General features: G+C 35.9%; 2 protein-coding genes across 5 annotated transcripts in view; both read left to right on the top strand.

The window, feature by feature from the left end:
• The window catches only part of SYCP1 (synaptonemal complex protein 1), a 171,445-nt gene extending 162,105 nt beyond the window's left edge, over window positions 1–9,340 (top strand). The window contains exon 34 of one of the 3 annotated variants that reach the window (XM_020873721.2): window positions 9,253–9,340. The gene's annotated coding sequence lies outside the window, so the exon portion shown is untranslated. The other 2 variants (XM_020873713.2, XM_070467258.1) reach the window with 2 other exon arrangements.
• Window positions 2,940–14,508, top strand: TSHB (thyroid stimulating hormone subunit beta). Of its 2 annotated transcripts, none has more exons than XM_020873786.2 (3): window positions 2,940–3,026; window positions 13,567–13,729; window positions 14,171–14,508. In XM_020873786.2, exons 2-3 carry the CDS (start codon window positions 13,568–13,570, stop codon window positions 14,423–14,425), a joined length of 417 nt encoding a protein of 138 aa, XP_020729445.1. In that variant the 5' UTR covers window positions 2,940–3,026; window position 13,567; the 3' UTR covers window positions 14,426–14,508. The 2 variants fall into 2 exon arrangements, with proteins under 2 accessions (XP_020729445.1, XP_020729438.1); XM_020873779.2 differs by lacking the exon at window positions 2,940–3,026 and adding an exon at window positions 9,422–9,502.
• The last annotated feature ends 367 nt before the right edge of the window (window positions 14,509–14,875 follow it).

Below are 14,875 nucleotides of genomic sequence, written 5' to 3'. Positions count from 1 at the left end.
AAAAAAACCCAAAAAAAACAAAAAACCAGTGATAAAACTATGGTGCAGATCATCTAATTATTTTAATAATTTTCAAATTAATTTTAGTTTAAAAATTATTGCTGTGATACTTGCTTGATGAGGCTGTCTGTAGTTAAGCCTGTGTCTGAACCATGATTTTTCAAAAGATAATGCATCAATTTTTTTTCAGTGACTTTTCCAGTAAATTGATAGTCATTAAATGATGTAGTTTCAAAGAGTAGAGAATTTCTTTGTCAACAATATTGTTCATAGTCAACAATATTGTTCCAGTAGCCATCAGTGGATGTGAGAAGTGGACCATAAAGAAAGCTGAGCACCAAAGAATTGATGCTTTTGAACTGTGGTGTTGGAGAAGACTCTTGAGAGTCTCTTAGATTGCAAAGAGATCAGTCCAGTCAATTATGAAGGAAATCAGTCCTGAATATTCATTGGAAGGACTGATGCTGAAGCTGAAGCTCTGATACTTTGGCCACCTGATGTGAAGAGCTGACTCATTTGAAAAGACCCTCATACTAGAAAAGATTGAAGGCAGGAGAAGGGGACAACAGAGGATGAGATGGTTAGATGGTATCACCGACTCAATGACATGAGTTTCATCAAGCTCCGGGAGATGGTGAAGGACAAGGAAGTCTGGCATACTGCAGCCAATGGGGTTGCAAACAGTTGGACATGACTGAGTGACTGAATGACAACAAATTGTTCATAGTGCCAAATCCTCTCTCAACTTATACCAGATTAACAGCTATTACATTTAAGATTTTCTAGCTCTTATAATAGTACCTGAGATTTTTGTACATTCTGTTTATCACCTAAATAGCAAATATGCATGCTCAGTCATGTCCAACTCTTTGTGACCCTTTGGATTAACCCACCAGGCTCCTCTGTCCATGGGATTTTCCAGGCAAAAATAATGAAGTGGGTTTCTCTAAATAGCAAATATAGTTTATTGGATAATCATGTTTAATTAAGTCAAAACTACTTCTTCAACCACCGGGGATATGATGTGTATGTGAAAAGTATGGGATTTGTTTGGCTGACTCAGTTTGGAGTCCTAGCTCTGCCATTCAAGTTCAGAATAACGTCTCTGTGGCTCAGCTTTCTGGGCTGTAAAATGGTGATAATTATAAATAGAGAAAATGAGTTAACAGACATTTTGAAAGGTGTCTAGCACAAAGCAAGTGCTAATAATTATTATCTCTAATTTTTGTTAATGGAATCAATGTTATGAATGCCCATGACAGGTGGGCCTGTTTAGTCACTAAGTCATGTCCAACTCATCGTGACCCCATGGACTGTAGCCCACCAGGCTCCTCTGTCCTTGGGATTTCTCATGCAAGAATACTGCAGTGGGTTGCCATTTCCTTCTTCAGGGAATCTTTCCAACCCAGGGATTGAACCCATGTCTCCTGCATTAGACAGGCATTGGCAGATGGATTCTTTACCACTGAGCCACAAGGGAAGCCAGCCATTATTATTACCCACCTGCTTATTCCAGTTCCTTTAAAAACAGAAGTTAACCTGAGGGCTGTAGTTCCTACAAATGAACATGTTAGGGCCACCCAAGGCAGCTTTGGTCAGTAATTGGTGACCACAGTCAAAGACCAGGTTGGATTGGAACACTGGTATTTTGGTGCCAGCTCTACTGATTCAGGTATTCTTTGCCTCACTAAGAGCTGCATTTGCTTTGGAGGACTCATGGAATGGTTTGTGGTACATGGGAGTCAAAGCAGGCTAACTGGCAGACCAGCAAGTAGATGAACTTGAGGATGTCCCCCTAGTAGTAACCATCTCTGGTGTCCAGGACCCTGAAAGAGCATGAGTGTAACATAGTCTGACCTTCCAGACACCCTGTGGAAGGAGGAAGGTAAGGATGCCAAGGGAGGTGGAAATTTTTGTCTAATGAACTTGATTCCTGTGACCTTTATAAATCTGCTTACTAGTTCTCATAGCATTTTTGTATATTCCTTACAAAAATCCTTATATTTTCTGCATAGATGGTCAGCATCACCTGTGGATAAAGGAATTTTTACTTTATCAAACTCTATGTTTTTTTTCTTTTTATTGTATTGTTACACAGGCTAATATTTTTGGTGCTACATTGTATACACACATGGTGAGAGTGGACATCCTTGCCTTTTCCCCAGTTATTTCACCTTAAGTATGATACTGTGGTGTTGGAGAAGACTCTTGAGAGTCCCTTGGACTGAAAGGAGATCCAACCAGTCCATCCTAAAGAGATCAGTCCTAGGTGTTCATTGGGAGGACTGATGTTGAAGCTGAAATGCCAATACTTTGGCCACCTGATGTGAAGAGCTGACTCATTTGAAAAGACCCTGATGCTGGGAAAGATGGAGGGCAGGAGGAGAAGGGGACGACGGAGGATGAGATGGTTGGATGGCATCACTGACTCAATGGACATGGGTTTGGGTGGACTCCGGGAGTTGGTGATGGACAGGGAGGCCTGGCATGCTGCGTTTCATGGGGTCGCAGAGTCAGACACAACTGAGCGACTGAACTGAACTGATGATGTTATTAATAGATATCTTTTAGCAGGTTGAAGAAGTTCATTATATTACTAGTTTGCTGGAAATTTTTATTATGAATGAATGAATGAATGATGAATTTTCTCAAGAATTTTTCCACATGTTTTGAGATTAATAACTGATATTTTGTTTTTAGTCTCTTGACATGGTGAGTTACATTAATTGACTTTTGAGTGTTAAACCGACTTTGTATTCCTGGTATAAATCTCACTTGGTCATACATATTATCCTTTTTTATATATTATTGAATTTGATTTCTAAAATTCTTATGAAGAATTTTTGCATCTTGACATTATTTGTATTGTTTGTTTTATTTTTAGATTCCACATGTAAGTTATATCATATTTTTGTCTTTTTCTAGGTCCATCTATGTTGCTGCAAATGGCAATATTTCTTCATTATAACTGAATGCACATTTCAAAATGAACAGTTCTGTGGCATTTAATATATTCACAGTGTTGTGTAAGCCCTACCTTTATCTAGTTCCAAATCATTTAATTACCCTCTAAGCTGTTATTCCCCATTTTCCACTCCCCCAGCCCCTGGTAGCCACCAGTCTGCTTTCTATCTCTTTGAATTTACCTATTCTGTATATTTCAAATATGTGGAATCATGTCATATGTGAGTTTTTTGTGTCTAGCTTCTTTCACTTCAATTATTTTTTACACATGTGTAGTGAAGGAAGTTAACTATATTATTAGTTTATTATTCCTTAGCTACACAGACTAATTTGCTAACAATCTTCTATTGATTTTCACGGATAACAATACTATGAATTCCTTTTAAAGAAAAAGGTCTACTAAACAAAGATGAGAAAAGTTAAAATACTTTTTGGTGAGATTCATAACATATTGTTGATTAGTTGCTGAGAAGTGGTTACACGTGTTATTGTGAGTACAGTTAATACTGCTCATATTATTCAGCCAGAGAAGTAATATCTAATTACCAAGAGGTTATATAAAGTAACAAAAATAGAATGAAAGATATTATACTAAGGGTTAGAGAAATGAGTTTTGATGTATAGGAAAGAAAAATTGATACTGATCTGACTATATGACTCTACAAATTTTATTACAGAAAACACTAGCAATTCCTATTAACATTTATAGATGACCTTAATTTTAAAAATGTTTTCAAATGGATGGAACAAGTTTGTATAAATTCATATAAATCTGACATATTAGAGGCTTTAACTGGTTACCAAAAGAGAGCAGCAAATTGACGTAATTTTTATACATATTAAATCAAAATTGTCTCTTCACTTCGGAGCTCCAAGATAATAAAATGATCAATGTGCCCATTAGGTCCAGCTCTACTTGCTATCAATTATCTGTGTTGTTTAAGAAAAGAGCATTAAAAGGAGTTTAATAAACAGATTTTGTTTCAAATTGCAGGCTATTGTAATTTGACGCTTATAGATAACTCAGAGTTCAGATGAATAAACTGATGTTTAAAAAAGTATCTGTTGCATAGGATTTTAGAATTTTATGGAACTAGAGCATACTGCAAGGTAGAAAAGCACCTACTCTTTGAGGTGGGGAAAGCGTTAGTAACTCTGATCCATATTCCAATGTCACTCCTCTGTTAAACTAATTGTGAATGGCTTTTTTTTCACCTTTGAAAGTGAGTTAAAATTTTAATGTAATAAAAAAGATATTAGGAGACTTGGACTTTAGCCTGGCTTTGCCTGTAACTATCTTTAGAACACTGAAGCAGTTAATAACCTCTCTATGCACAAAATTATACACTCTGAGATTAGCAACTATATGTTCACTTATGCATTCAATAAATATTTATTGAACATATCATGTTTACAATAGGCTGATTTGATCTGTGAGGATACAGTGATGACCATGACAGATAAGGCCCTCCATTTATGGTGCTTATATTCTATTTGGAAAGGGAGAAACAGAAAAACATGTAAGCAAATAATATAACATCAGAAGCTTATAAATGCTATGAAGAAAGTATGAGAGGGTAGGATAAAAAGTGATGGGCTAGTGTGAGACAGTACATTTGGTTGTCAAGGAAACCTTTTCTGGGGAGATAATGAGGAAGCCATTTGGAGATATGGTGAAAGGGCTCTTCATAATGAGCAAACAGCAAATGGAAAGCCCTGCTGCAAGAAAAGTTTAGAATGTTCAAAAGAGTATAGTAAAAGGAAGAGTGAAGAGTGAAAAAGTAACACAACATGTATCCAGATAAGTAGGCACAGACTATTTTTATTTACTGGAATTTTAAAAACAGCTTTGTTGGGGGTATGATTGACATGCAATTAACTGTTAGTCGCTCAGTCATGTCGGACTCTTTGCAACCCCGTGGACTGTAACCCGCCAGGTTCCTCTATCCATAGAACTCTCCAGGCAAGAGTACTGGAGTAGGTAGCCATTCCCTTCTCCAGGGGATCTTCCTGACCCAGGGACCGAACCCATGTCTCCTGTGTCTCCTGTGATTTGTTTCAGCAGGTAAAGAATTGCTTGCGATGCAGGAGACACAGGAGACATGAGTTTGGTCCCTGGGTCAGGAAGATCCCCTGGAGAAGGGAATGGTAACCCATTCCAGTATTCTTGCCTGAAAAATCTCATGGACAGAGGAGCCTGGTGGGCTACAGTCCAAAATTGCAAAGAGGTGGACAGGACTGAGCATGAGCAAGGCGAACATTGCAGCAATCTATAAATTATGGGCTTTCCCTGGTGGCTCAGATGGTAAAGAATCTGTCTGCAATGCAGGAGATCCGGATTCAATTCCTGGGTTAGAAAGATGGCGATCCACTCCAATATTCTTGCCCAGAGAATTCCATGGACAGAGGAGCCTGGAGGGCTACACAGTCACAGTCCATGGGGTGGCAAAAAATCAGACAAGACTGAATGACTAACACTTAAATGAAACACAATTAACTGTATGTATTAGTTTCTTAGGGCTGTTATAAAAATGCATGACAACTGAATGGCTTAAACATCAAAAATTTCTTGTCTCATAATTCTAGGGGTTAGAAGTCCAAGGTAAAATATTGGTAGGGTAGGAGCATGCCACTCTGAAGGTGCTGGGAAGGGATCTGTTCTAGGCCGATCTCCTAGTTTCTGGTAGCTCCTTGTGGCAAGGAACTTTAATCATCACATTTCATTCTCCCGGCTCCTATGTCTGTGTCCAAATGTCCCCTTTTTATAAGGATACCAATGATGGGTTGTTTTAGAGACCTAACCCACTTCATCTTAACTAATTTCATCTGCAATGCTCTATTTCTCAAATAAGGTCACATTCAAAGTTACTAGAGGTTGGCACTTCAATGTATGAATTTTGGGGGTACAGAACATAATGGTGCATATATTTGAAGAGTATAATTTGATAGGTTTTGGCATATGTACATCCTGTGAAATCATCATAGTCAAGAAAAACATATTACCCCTAAAAATATGTACATGTTACCCCTAAAAATTTTCTGTGCCCCTTTGTCATCCCAGTCTCCTGTTCTTCCTTGTCTTTCCCCATCCCCATATAATCATTGGCTTTTGCTCTAATGATTAATTTGCATTTTATAGAATTTTATATAAACAATCATATGGCATGCACTTTTTTTGGTCTAGCTTTTTCACACTGAATAATATTTTTTATTGAGGTAACAGTTTATAACATTATATGCTTCATGTGTACAACTTTATAATTCAGCTTCTGAATAGACAACAGTGTGTGCACTACCAAGAGGCTAGTTTCTATCCATCACCATACAATTGACCCCCTTTACCCATTTTGCTTTCTCACCAACCTTCTTTCTCCTCTGGTAGCCACAAATCTGTCCTCTGTATCTATTTGTTTGTTTTTGTTTGTTTTGTTTATTTTGATTTTTGAAATATTCCACATATGATTGAAATCATTTATTATTTGTCTTTCTCCACCTGACTTATTTCACTTAGCATAATACCCTCAAGGTACATCCATGTTGCTGCAAATGGCAAGATTTCATCTTTTTATGGCTGAGTAGTTTTCCATCTTCTTTATGTATTCATCCACTCATACACATTTTAGGTTGTTTCCATATCTTATCTATTGTGAATAATGCTGTCATGAACATAAGGGTGCATATATCTTTTTGAATTAGTATCTTTGTACTCTTCAGATAAATACCCAGAAGTGAAATATATGGATCATATAGTTGTATTCTTAATTTTTTGAGGAATTAACCATATTGTTTTTCATAGTGGCTGCACAAGTTTACCTTTCTACCAAGTGTATGAGGGCTCCCTTTCCTCCACATACTCTCCAAGACTTGTAATTTTTTTCTCTTTATGATAATAGCCATTCTGATAGGTATGAGGTGCTAACTCAGTGGTTCTGATTTGCATTTACCTATTAATTAGTGATGCTGGGCATGTTTTCATGTGTCTGTTGGCCATCTGTATGTCTTTGGAAAAATATCTATCTAGGTTCTGTGCTTATATTTTAATTGGGTTGTTTGTTTTTTTGATGTTGATTTGTATGAGTTCTTTATATTTTTTGGATACTAACTCCTCATCGGATATATGATTTGCAAGTATCTTCTACCATTTGGTAAGTTGTCTTTTAGTTTTGTTGATGGTTTATCCTTTGATGTGAAGAAGCTTTTTAGTTTGATATAATACTGTTTATTTTTGCTTTTGTTTTCCTTGTCTGAGGAGACATATCCAGAAAGATATTGCTAAGACCAATGTCGAAGAGTATATTGCCTGTGTTTTCTTCTAGAGCTTTTATAGTTTAAGGTCTTAAATCCAAATCTTTAATCCATTTTGGATTAGTTTTTGTGTATGCTCTAAGATAATGGTCCATTGAACTGTTGACATATTGCTTTTGTTACAGTGAGGCAAACAGGTTAAAGGGGTAAAACTGAGTTATGGCTGTGGAATGAAGAAAAGTGTATTTTGGTTCCAAAGATTCAGTAATTATTTATTGAGGTACTCCCCCAGCCATTTATGCATTCAACAAATTTATGCATTCAAAAAATATGTACTAGGTGCTGCAGCTAAATATTTTTAAATAAATAAATGTTGAGTTATTATAAATTGTGGTTGTTTAGTCACTAAGTCACATCCAACTCTTTTGCATTGCCATGGACTGTAGCCTGCCAGTTTCCTATGTTCATGGGATTTTTCAGGCAAGAATACTGGAGTGGGTTGCCATTTCCTTCTCCAGGGGAATCTTCCTGACCCAGGGACTGAACCTGCATTGGCAGGCAGATTCTTTACCACTGAGTCACCTGGGAAGCCCTTACCTCACATTTAGTGCCAGGCTGGATCAATCACAAGGTGGATCAAGATTGTTGGGAGAAATATCAACCATATGCATATGATACTACTCTAATGGCAGAAAGGGAAGAGGACCTAAAGAGCCTCTTGATGAGGGCAAAAGAGGAGAGTGAAAAAGCTGGCTTGAAACTCAGTATTAAAAAAACTTAGACCATGGCATTCAGTCCCATAATGGCAAATAGAAGGGAAAAAAATGGAAACAGTGAGAGTCTTTATTTTCTTGGATGCCAAAATCACTGCAGATGGTAACTGCAGCCATGAAATTAAAAGACACTTGCTTCTTGGAAGGAAAGCTATGGCAAACCTAGCCAGCATATTAAAAAACAGAGACATCACTTTGCCAACAAAGGTACATATAGTCAAAGCTATGGTTTTTCTAGTAGTCATGTACAGATGTGAGAGTTGGATCATAAAGAAGGCTGAGCACCAAAGAAATGACGCTTTCGAATTGTGGTGTCGGAGAAGACTATAGAGTCCCATGGACTGCAAGATCAAACTGGTCAATTCTAAAGGAAATCAACCCTGAATATTCATTGAAAGGACTGATGCTGAAGCTGAATCTCCAATATTTGGCCACCTGATGTAAAGAGCTGACTTATTTTTTTTTTGGTGGGGGGGGCTGACTCATTTGAAAAGACCCTTGATGTCTGTAAAGATTGAAAGCAAAAGGAGAAGAGGGCAGCAGAGGATGGTATGGTTAGATAGCATCATTGACTCAATAGATATGAATTTGAACAAACTCTGGGAGATAATGAAGGACAGGGGAGCCTGATGTGCTGCAGTCCATGGGGTGGCAAAGAGTTGGACATGACTTAGTAACCGCACCACCACCACAACAATAACAGCAACAGCTATTTATTGAGCACTTATTATATGCCAGACACTGTGTTAAGTGCTTTACACAAACACTGATATTACCTTTAAACAGGCAAAGAAACGGATAAAAGAGAGCTCAAGCATGCTAATGTCATATAGCTAGTAAATGACAGAGCCAGGATTTGAGCTCAATCAGTTTGAGATCTCAAAATATTTGGCCATTTACTTAAATACTATTGTTTCCTACATGTAAATTTTATTTATTAAGTTTTAAATTTAAAGAAAAAACAATTAAGATACTTTGAACTATTTTAATCAGCAAGATATGTACCAATTGTCCTGGATTGCCATAAAGAAGTTGCCTTTGCTTTATAGATGAGCAATAATTTTATATATCTCTAAATGAGCATTTAGATAAAATTTGGGGCGCTCAAGTTTCCCCCAAATTTTCATTCCCAAGACTGACATAGACTGTATTAATGGGTCTTTTTTGTTTTGTTTTGAATTTGTTTTTTCTCCTTCTCTGTTTATATTTTTTAATATTAATAAATATTAATAAAGGATGTATTTATAAGGGTAGTTTTATTTTGAAATAGGAGAAAAGGAAAATTCATGCTACAATAATGTCAGAGTTTCCAGAGGAAGATGTGAAGATGTTTGTCTAAACACATTTTATTTGAGATTCAGTATGAATTTTCAAGAGGTGATTTTCAGATAAGAAAGCAGTAATTCAAACGTGATTATGTAAACAAGAGGATCAGAGAGGAATTATCCTGAAGGGTATAAAATGAACCAAGAGTTTTTAGTCTGGGTCATTACAGCATCAGCTCACCAATGCAAAGTAAGGTAGGTGTCTACCCTGAGAAGGATTTGTGAAATGAAATGTTGCTATTCTAAATTATTCTTATTTTCATCATTTTAGCATTTATTTAAAAATGGCAAATGCTGAGTGATAATTTGCCTTGATAAGCTCTAGAAATCCTAATTACTGCTCCAAAATTGTTCAATGGTGGGTGAAGATGAATAAACTACATATGTAAGGATAAGAAAATTTTCTATTGACTTCAAAGAAGAGGAAAAATTGGTCAATTCCCTAATGAAGGCTGATTGCTATTCATGGCCTTCCCTTAATATTTACATTTGATTTAAATGTTTTAATCAATTGAATAGTCTATGTATTAAATCCTGTAAATTACTAATGATTATTTTTGATGATAATGTACTTCTGAGAAAACCTAGAGTAAATTCAGTTTGGGGTACTTGCAGAGGTAATTTACTCTGTATTATTTTAGTTATAGCGAACCCACCTTGGATAGTGTCCAAAGCACATATATACCTTATAGTACATTTTGCTCTCTAGAAAAATATATTGCTTTAGGGTAGTTCCTGGATTGTTCACAGGGTGGGCAATTGATTATTTTCATAGCACAGTAAGGGATTTGAAGAGAAAAGATTGGTGAAAGAAACTAGAAGAATAGAGAGAAATTGTACTTAGAATAGAGGTAGTAAGAACAAAAAGATGAGAGAAAAGGTTGGGTAGGGGACAAAGGAAAGAGGATATCTTGGAGTCAGGAAAAATGTTGCAAGTGTAGATGATCATGGCACTGAAAAGGGCATCTCATAATTTGTGCCTGAAATCATGCCTCTGTGCTTAGGTGCTCAATAAATCATTTATGAATAGTTTTAAAAGAGGCTATTAAGTTGCAGAGGTTGAGAATCCAGGTGAGGACACAGGAGAAATTGTGGCAGGTCTTACAAGGAGGTATTAACTAACATTGATTTATATACTGAATGTTACATAGTTACATAGTCTTCTGTAGCATTCCAAGTGCTTCACGTGTATTGTTTTATTCTTATGATTTTAGGAAGGAGTATATGGAAAAATGAAAGCACAAATTTCTTGATTTCTTAGTTACACACAATTGCAATAAAATCTGGAAGCATAATTTTAGATCACTATTAAACCAGGGGCCTGACACTAATTTATCACATAGAATCATACTCTGTTTGTGCTGAAAAGTCCTTCCTTATCATCTTCTAGGTCTCAGTGTTTTTTTACAGCTGAAGAAATTAAGGCCCAGAAAAATTCTTTGGGTGAAATTTTACTATTTGCAATAAAGGAGAAAGAATAATTCTTTATTTACTGTTATATAGCAAAGATGATTCAGCACTTTTAATTTTTCTTTTGTTAGCTTGGAGTTTTACATTTAAAAGAGAAAATTCAGAACAATTTAAAGTGTCCATAATGGATATGACAACAATGAGTAAAAGTTCCAAGACTGTTTTTTAAAAATTCTACAGTTTCAAAAAGGATGAAATGTACTTGTCTCTTTCTGCTTTGCAGATGGGGAAATCAGGCCAGACAGATTCAATATTTTAGTTAATTTCTCATAGATCTATGGGAGATCTTGAAATCTGTTCCTTACCCTCAGAACCAATATTCTCATCATAGGTTAGCACATATCTATTTTATATAGATCATATGCCTAAAAGTTAAAATACGTGAAATTAATTATTTCCTATGGCAAAAATCCAGTGGTTGACTGGCTAAATGGGCAAGAACCGTATGATCATGATGTGTGAGTATTTTATGTCATTTCCTCAGTCAATACTTTTAAGATCCTTCAGAGGATTAAGTCTGTGGCTCTAAAATAATGGAACCAACTCTACCATAGAGGGAGCTCACATCTGTGAAGCACTGAGAAAATCAGACTCTATGAGCCAGGAATTCTTGTAATTTTGCTCTGTTCTTTTGTAATTTTGTTCTTGTGCTTTCACTCTGTTCTTTTGCTGTACAAAATGTCTGTAATTTTGTTTCTTGGTATTTCATACCAAGAATATGCAAATTTTATTTGAAAGTATTTACCAGAAAACCCTTTTTAATGGGTTAGTTCACTTCCTTGTCTATATAGAAAAAGTCTGATTATTGTGGTGTCAGAGTCATAGTTTCAAGTTTCTGAGCACTTAAAACACTAACTACTTTTTGTAAACATTTGTTCTTATTTATCTTGAGTGGATATCTAAGAGTAGAATTGCTGGGTCATCAGTTAAGTATATGTGTAATTTTATAAGAAACTGTCAAACTGATTTTCAAAATATTTTTGTGTATCATTTTACCATCCCACCAACAGCATATGAAGGTTCTATTTACTCAAAATCATCACCAACACATGGTGTTATCAGTTAAACAGTAGGTAGTTTTCTTAATTAGTGTTCATAGTTATCTCTTTCACTAGACTGTCAGCCTTTGAGGTCAAAGACTATAACAGCCATTTTGTATCTCTCAGTGCCTAGTTAAAATACTCAATATATATTTGTCTAATTCATCTGCAGTTCTCATTCTGCAAATAGAAGACTGGTGGAAATGGCCACTAATCTCTGGAAGCTGACATTTAAAATACCTGGTAGCTTGTTGAATATGGTTTCATTTTTTTCCTATGAGTTAAGTTAATTAAAGACAAAAATTCTTTAACTTGTTAACAGGCTGAGTCCATGAGATTTCAATTAATGGAAGTTTTAGTGTATGCAGTTTAAAGATGCTATTGGAATATAATTGATAGATTTGAGGAAAAATTGAGAAAAATCTTGATACAGTCTTCTTGATTGAATAACAATGTTTAATGAATTATAATTTAATAAAATAATAAAACAAGTTTGTGTTCAAAGCTATTCCATGAAGATATGTATTTTCTTTTCTGACTATGGTCCTTGAGAAGGTAAAGAATCCAAATATGCCAAGCCAACTGTACAGTATTTATAAGATGAAAAAAATCTTCTTAATCTTTGAAGTGATCAACTTATATCCAAAAGTCTCAAACTTGATTATCCCCTCTCAGTGGCAAAACTTAAATAAGTCATAATATTATCCAGCTCATTACAATGCCCAGTTGATAGTGAACACACTCTTCATCAGAGGGCTCTCATTATTTAGGGCCTGAAATCATACCTCTTTGTTTAGGTGCTCAGTGAATCATTTATGAATGATTTTAAAAGAGGAGATTAAGTTGCAGAGGTTGAGAATCCTCTGATGTCTTCCATGCAGCCAAAACTTATTTTACTTTCCTGGCTAACCTACAGTGGACCTGCCATCCTTGATTGTGTTACTCTCATTGTGTCAACCTATATTTTTTGCCTCCATAATCTTTTTAAGATAATGAGTTCCATACAACTTCAAGTAAAATAGTTTTATTTTTCCAACTCTATTTCTTTCAACTTTAAAGGAATATCCTAAGGGTTGAGAAGAGGGGTTTTTAAGTTGCTGGGTTTAGCCCCTTAACACCAGTGTAATTTTAGTTGACCTTTTTTGGACTTTCTCTAGCCTTGTCTTTCATGACAGACATTGGGTAGAATCATACACAAGATTATTTGCATTGAGCTGATACTCAAGTTTGATCATTCACTTCCTTGGTTTCTTTGCCCTTTCTTATTATGACCAGTTTGTTGGCTTTTTAAGCTATTGAACCAAAGTTTTTAGAAAAGCACATTTCTGGGAAAGCCCTTACTGAAGCTTATTAACTCACTTCTTATAATGATAAAGGCAGGTATTTCGATTGTTTCCAATGAATGAATTATTTTGTACTTAGTTGACTCTATGTCCCTGCTACTTTTCTGTTGTAGTGTTTCAGGCTCACCATTTCACTGGATCTAAGTGGCACTTGCAAGCAGGACTTTCACTCTGTAAGCTTTGTCATGATGAGGTACATAGGTCATAGCCACATCTAAGTGTGCACAGAAAGGTTATTGAGAAAATTAACTATTAAAAAACACTAATATAGGGTCTAAGACAATGTAGGTATTCAATAAATACATATATTTGTACACACACACATACACATTATAGCACTTTCCAAATGTCCCTTCTGAATGTTCTAAAGGATACATGTAATATCTTAATCTTATCTTTGATTTAGCATGACTGCTATCTTCCTGATGTCCATGATTTTTGGCCTTGCATGTGGACAAGCAATGTCTTTTTGTATTCCAACTGAGTATACTATGCATGTCGAAAGGAAAGAATGTGCTTACTGCCTAACCATCAACACCACCATCTGTGCTGGATATTGTATGACACGGGTACGTAGTTCATTTCAGTTCTTTTAGCTGAAAATTAGATAAACCTAGACCCAGTCCTTTTCTATCCAGAAAGAAAATGAAATAAACCACAACCTCATTTCCAAAATCTAATGCTTCTTGGTTCCGTAGAGGTAGAGTGCACAGGTTACAGTGTATACTCAGCACAGTGGACACAGATAACTGTTTATAATAGTTTTACTTCCAAAATTTATTTAAATGTCATATTGGTCGCATGATATAAGATGAAAGAGAGGGAGTGTCACTTTTATCTCTACGGGATTTAGTGTGGATATATTGAGTTGGCACTGGGAAATAGAACTAGAGAATCCTCCTCCAGTCCTATTTATGATGAATATAAGTTAATTAATTTTTATCTGTTTCCATGACTATATATTTTCTAAAGTCCTATCACATTATGCTCCTTTTAAATTCTTTCCTCAGGATGTCAATGGCAAGCTGTTTCTTCCCAAATATGCCCTGTCTCAGGATGTCTGTACATACAGAGACTTCATGTACAAGACTGCAGAAATACCAGGATGCCCACGCCATGTTACTCCTTATTTCTCCTACCCTGTAGCTATAAGCTGTAAGTGTGGCAAGTGTAATACTGACTATAGTGATTGTATACATGAGGCCATCAAAACAAACTACTGTACCAAACCTCAGAAGTCCTATGTGGTGGGATTTTCTATCTAATTTTAATAGTAATGTAATTTGCAATTTGGTTAAATGTATTTACCTGGAATAAAACTAATAAAATATTGACATATTTCACAATACCTTGTGTACATTTGAGTACTATTTCATCCATATCCTACCCATTCATGCATTAGAGAGCTTAAGGGCTTCAGAAGAAAAGGGGAGTGAAAGAGCATTTCCAGCTCATATGAAGAATGATTTCCACATGAAAGGGCAGAGTGGTAAAATGAAGAACAGGGACATGAATTACTAATGAAAGCCAGTCTTAAGTAGACTCTTTTAACAGAGGGCCATGAGGGTCATCTTAGCCTATTACTAGAAAATGAATATGGGAAAGCTACAGAGTAATGTGATCAGCCCCTGAAGTAACACATGGCATCAGTGTACTGGAGACACCTACTTCCAAAGGCTGAAACAAGACTGGAGCAGAGGGGAAGGGTAAGGAAT

The sequence above is a fragment of the Odocoileus virginianus genome, chromosome 5 (genome assembly GCF_023699985.2).
Source record: "Odocoileus virginianus isolate 20LAN1187 ecotype Illinois chromosome 5, Ovbor_1.2, whole genome shotgun sequence".
In the NCBI taxonomy this organism is placed as follows: Eukaryota; Metazoa; Chordata; class Mammalia; order Artiodactyla; family Cervidae; genus Odocoileus; species Odocoileus virginianus.
Note: the sequence above shows the minus strand (reverse complement) of the source record. Positions and strands in the feature narration are given on the sequence as shown.

Coding starts and splice junctions, on each gene's coding strand:
- TSHB (XM_020873779.2), top strand. CDS start 9,444: ATGAACCAAGAGTTTTTAGTCTGGGTCATTACAGCATCAGCTCACCAA. Junction 9,503..13,566: donor GCTCACCAATGCAAAGTAAG/GTAGGTGTCTAC, acceptor TCTTTGATTTAG/CATGACTGCTATCTTCCTGA. Junction 13,730..14,170: donor CTGGATATTGTATGACACGG/GTACGTAGTTCA, acceptor TTCTTTCCTCAG/GATGTCAATGGCAAGCTGTT.